General features: G+C 31.9%; 1 protein-coding gene across 1 annotated transcript in view; it reads left to right on the top strand.

Moving 5' to 3' along the window:
• Positions 1-5,617, top strand: part of LOC128989690 (uncharacterized) — a 206,983-nt gene extending 201,366 nt beyond the window's left edge. The window contains exons 15-16 of the mRNA XM_054411687.1: positions 3,121-3,211; positions 4,143-5,617. Of these exons, the coding sequence (XP_054267662.1) occupies positions 3,121-3,211; positions 4,143-4,148 (97 nt within the window). The 3' untranslated portion in view covers positions 4,149-5,617. The remainder of the gene's footprint in view (positions 1-3,120; positions 3,212-4,142) is intronic.
• Positions 5,618-6,000: the final 383 nt, after the last annotated feature.

Consider the following 6,000-nt stretch of genomic DNA (forward strand, 5'->3'; position numbering starts at 1 on the left):
ACAGGTAAAATAGGGTTTTATAAACAACAAAATTTGTACATTCATGACATTTCACCTGTGAGTTACTAATAATATGAGAAATGAAGATCCGATGAGTCCCCAAAATTTTGGGCGTCCTAGGGCCCTTTTTGGGGCCCTTTTTGTTCCGAAGGGCCCTTGTTCCTGAATAATTTTGTTTTTACGTTTAAGGTCAAGTGAGGTGTGGTTTTCGATGGCTTTAGTTATTTTAAATCAATTGGGACTAGTTTTAAGTGTATTGAACCACTCCATACAGGGTGTTTCGAAATATAAATACTTTTTACAAAATTTAAAGATTTATTCATAAAGTAATAAAATTAGTTACCTCCATGCTCTATATAAAAGGGGATTATTGAAAATAACTTTAATTCTTTACTATATAAGAGGGAAGGATCACAAGGAGTAATAGAAAATATTAAGTACCCCCGTCACAGCAAACCTGCAGACCTAGCGAATTTTCATTTGCCCGATTTTCAATTAAATCTAAAATAGCATTGAGTTTAATGAATAGGTACTTAGGTTTGCTGCTACAAGGAGGCTAATAAAGTGTGTTTATAGTAAAATATTAATAGCCTAGTATAAAACAAATAAATCTGACAAGTTTTATTAAGACATATTTATAAACAAACAAACAAATTCAATTTACACTATTCTCCTTATTCTCCTTACTTATTCTCCACATGGAATAAATTTACAATTTTTGAATTTCATTTGTAACTAATAAAATTACAAAACACGTTAATATACTAAATTATTTGTTTTCTTTAAGCTCTTTAAAATGCTCTAGAGAAAAATTGGGAAACTTTGTGTTTTGAGGGTCAAAGATTACAAATTTTTACCACATAAAACCCTGTTCCATGGACCGATTATGCCGGTTTTGTTAAAATTGAACCAAAATTACTTGAGTTATCATGTTTACGGACACGTATATAACATTGATATATTATATTATATATATGTATATAAACACATATATAATATTTTAAGTGGATGGTGCTTTAGGCTTCTGGGGGCATCAAAATGAAAACATAAATCGGTTTCGGGTCTATGTTTTACTATAAGACCTTCGGTAATAGCTTATTTCCTTTATTGGAAGTTAAAGGGGGATAAGTTATCCCCCGTAAAGGGGGGTTAGGTTATATGGTGGGTAAAAGGGGGTGGATTAAGTTTTACACTATAACATAATAACATAGGTTACTACACAAAAATTTCAACTTTTAAGGTGGTGTGAATAATTTTTCAATGTGTTTTTTATGCAAATCTATTAAGACCAATTTCAAATTGATATGTATTTTTCTTAGGTAGTTATTTAAGTAGTTTTTTTACATTTATTGAAAATTAAAACAATTGTATTTGTATAACACCTTACATTACATATTAAAATGACTTAAACTACCTAAAAATTTACTTAAACCATTCTTAAACTAAAGCTTTTTTTCTACAATTTCCGTAGTATCTCTCTTTACAATTTCATCATCACTATAATTATTCTCAGACGACTCATTAACAATTTTATTATTCTTAGCAACTTGTCCATCTTTACTGATTTTGTCCAAGTTGGTGTTCAAGCTGGATTCCCCTTTACAAACCTTGCATATTGCAGAACAGGTAACACCAATCTTAAAGCACGAACAATGTGGAGCAAAAACACCTTTCATACATACTGACGTTTGCAACTTGTTCCTCAAAAATATTTTCAAATCAATACAAGTATCAATATGCAAGGTTTGTAAAGAGGAATCCAGCTTGAACACCAACTTAGACAAAATCAGTAAAGATGGACGACAAGTTGCTAAGAATAATAAAATTGTTAATGAGTCGTCTGAGAATAATTATAGTGATGATGAAATTGTAAAGAGAGATACTACGGAAATTGTAGAAAAAAAAGCTTTAGTTTAAGAATGGTTTAAGTAAATTTTTAGGTAGTTTAAGTCATTTTAATATGTAATGTAAGGTGTTAATTATACAAATACAATTGTTTTAATTTTTAATAAATGAGAAACACTGCACCTACAACGAAATGAGAAACACTGCACCAGCTGATCGTAGTAGTAATATCATTAAGTGTTGCCAACTTATTTTCAAGCGTACACGGATTACGTGCATGATAAAAGCACGCTGTTTTGTGTTGTTTGTTTGGAATACTGGTGTGCGCCAAAGTAAGTCTTTCTGTAAGGAAGCCCACTTTGTCGGGTGACTGTAGGAAATAGTTATTTACCTACGACCGTTTTTTAAAGTAGCCATTTCAGTCCAGTTCTTAGAATTGAAAAGTTTCACTTTACAGCTGTTTACTTTCATATCAGCATAGTTTCATTTCATATCAGCATAGTTTTTCTCATATCAACACAGGTAACGGACCAATGAGGTTCAAGTATTGAGAGAAAAGAATTAAAATTGTAATGCTTCGAACCTCAACTAATCAGCTGATCAGCTGATCAGTTGAACAATTTAATTGTTGGTCCGACTTGTTCATGTTGATACTCGCTTATTCTTAATTAAGTTGGTGGAAGTCCAAAAATAAATTAAATATTTGCCGAATTGTACCTGATAAAATATTATTTATGGTAAGAATGCTGCTAGCAATGTAATATTTAACGAAGTTTAACAAACACGTAATTACAGGAAATCAGCTGATTATACAACGAGTCGTTGCATCACTTTCAGTGGCAATGACAATACACGAAAACATAACCTCTCTAAAAAGCTATCAGTAGTGATTGTTAGTAATTTAATCCAGATTGATAGTAACTAAAAAACGGTCGTAGGTAAAGTAGTGTACGCAACTCACTTAACGCAATCGTTGCGTAAACTACTATTGTGTAACTAGAGGGGAAAATTGGCACTTTGTTGCACACGAGAGCAATCTTTACGCACGTGCCGCAGGCGAGTGTGGAATGATCTCGAGTGCAGCAAAGGTCTTTTGCACTCGTGTTACACATTATATTTTTCCTACAGTCACTATAAAGCATATAAATAATTAGTCTTTCAAACACTATACAACACGTTTTTATGTTCAGCTGGCATCACAAATAGGTGCCCTAGAGAAAGTAGTAATGCTTTCTCAATATACAGTATTTTTATTTTATGATCAACTGTTTTCAGAAATGGGAAAGCAATGGCCTTAACTTTGAAACCACGTTCAGGAAAAGAGTATCAGCAGATTGATAGAAACCTCCTGGACCAAGTATCAAAGGTAAATAAAACAAAGAGCTGACATAAAATCCAGTTCAGATTTCTGAACTTATTTGTTGATGTTTAGTGCCTATGATAACTGGAATAGAAACTATGTAGGTAGCTTTTTTTCACAGTTAAAACACCTCATTTAAATTATTAAATGTTTCCTTAAAACACACGGTTTGGATTACATTCAGTTTTACATATTCTCACAAGTCTCACAGTTGTTTATAAACATACTGTACTATATGGATGGAACCTGTCTCCTATCTACCTGAGGACTGGTCCCGGCTGAGACCCGGGCTAGTCCCAGCTAAATAAAGGGTCAGGAGACAGGTTCCATCATACAACCAATAGCTGTTAGTGTCAACGACTGCAAGCAGGCCCACAAATAAAAGGCAGTTTTATTTAGTTGGAGCTAAGAAATTTTTTTTTTTGTTCTTCAAGTTGACACTCTCTTAATCCCAACTATTTGATGGTAATTCAATTACATTTTGGCTCTTTAGGCTCTTTGGATTCTCACCTAAGACTAAAATCTGCCTGCATTGTATCAAAGTGAACAATTTTTTTTTTTTTTTTATTTGTAGTTTTTCAAAAACTGATGTTGAAAGGTTTAGCGTTTCAGAAATTGCTTATTCAAATTTTCTTTAGACTACAAGAATAACCTTCTCTAATATAATGCCGCGGCAAGACAAAAGGGGAAACACTGGTGCAGATATTGCACTAATTTATAATCAAGCTTCTGAGCATTGTTTGTATTTAGCATTTACATGTTTGTTATTATCATGGAAACATGTTAGCTAGTGTGACGTTACCTCACTCCAACACGACCTTGTATTAGAGGAGGCTATGCTATAAGTATATATGGTAAATAAGCGAATCGATTTTTTTCTAATTACTTATCATCATAAATAATATGAAAATGTTAAAGCAATTTTATTTTTTTCCAGTCGTAGGAGGAAGGGAGAACACACTTGGTGCCTTCAAGCTTATAAAGAAATTTTGATCTTGAGCTACAACTATAGTACAACTTGCAAAAGAGATTCTAGGTGCTAAACCAGGATGATCCATAACTAATAACCTTATTCCTCTGTAGTTAGCTGTATTTTTGTGTGGATTATGTACATAAAAAAAGTTTAATACAGCAGATTTGACGGTTGATACAGAAAAAAGGATGCACATTCAAAATGTGTTCCCTATAGTTCAAAAAGTATTTCCATCAATCAGGTTTAAACTTTGTATATTTTTGTCTTTCTCTTGAAAAAGAGAATAGAACAAAATTAAATCAAGCTTATTTTTATATTTATTTTATATTGTTGACATACTTGAAAGAAGTTTTGCGAGTATTTTTCTGATCCCCTGAAATAAGGGATATTTCTCGTACTTGTCTAATTGAACAATGCAATTGAAATTCTACTCTAGAACTAAAAGAAGTGATTTGTTCCTTGGCCAGGTATTGTTATTTGTCTCTTATCAGACTTTAAAAATGTGCTATTTTTAAATCTATGTTGATTTCTGTTCAGAAAGTAAGCTCTAAGGAGGTACTTGAAACAGTGCCACAGAGTTGTTAATTTTTTTAAGGAGGCTAGTTTTAAAAACCCTTCTTTTAAGTGGCTTCTACTCAATGTTGGGATATTAAGTTGGTTTATTAGTGTTAAGAAACAAGGAAAATATACAAATTTTGATTGGTTTATTATAAAAGAGAAATGTGTGCAAGAAATGTCTCTCCAATCCATCTTGGTTGAATGTATTACATAGAATTATTTCTTTTCTCATAAGTAAGGAAGGAGTTTAAGACATCATCATAAGTTATAGCCACATACAGTAGTTCTAAATTTTGAATCCTACTAATGGGCCTCAATAATAGGATTGACTATTTTTTCTTCCAAAACGGAGCATACTTTCTGAACATTTTGCTCGTTTGGTTTTCTAAGTATTTAAACAGCCAACAAAAGTAATATTGTACCATTTAAAAATGGATTATACAAACTGTACAATTTTTAATTTAGTTTTGTATGTGAAAAGTATTGTAATTTTAAAAGTAAATTCTAAAATATGTAAGGGATTTTCAGAAGGTATACTTTATGTGTATGGTATTGTATTCAAATGTATACAAACGCTTAAAATTAGAAACTACTGTAAATATGTAAAATATTTAAGCCTATTGTATAACTTTACAGAGCTTATATCATAAATTTTAAATAATAAAATTATATTTGTTGTAGTTATACTGCACTGTGTATATATTTTAGATGAACGAAATTATAGCTGCTTGTGGTAGCGATCATGAATAGAAACAATGTATTATTTACATACATTACCAAGATTGTTTAAAAACTAAGGTTGAAACTACATTAAAATAAACTATTTTGTCATACCAACTAAAATTTGTGTAGCTAAATTTGATCAAAAGTGTCAAATTTCACAGTATAGTCCAGGCGCTGAGGGGGTTTGAGCATGCATAAAAGTGTAACGAAATTTGACTTTTGATTGTTGCTATGGGTACCTAGTAGATGAAGAAAATCGATGTTGTCGCATTTCTAGGTGGTTAATAACATGGGGGGGAGGGGGTGAAGTTGGAGGGCCGCCCGGGGGGCCGCCGCGTACAAAATAGCTTATATCTCGAGAACCAAAAGTCATATGAATACGTTAGACATGTCAAACTGTGCAGAAAAATGCATTCTACAAATAGATTATGTAGTAGTTTCACGGAAATTGACAAGAAGTTACTAAAAATTATATTTTTTTAATTTACGATAAGTATAATAAGGAGTATAATGGTTTTTGTTGTTGTTTAGAACCACTGAT

This window comes from Macrosteles quadrilineatus, unplaced genomic scaffold (assembly GCF_028750875.1).
Source record: "Macrosteles quadrilineatus isolate MER2022 unplaced genomic scaffold, UCM_ALF_1.0 Scaffold_3__2_contigs__length_128488019, whole genome shotgun sequence".
Classification (NCBI taxonomy): Eukaryota; Metazoa; Arthropoda; class Insecta; order Hemiptera; family Cicadellidae; genus Macrosteles; species Macrosteles quadrilineatus.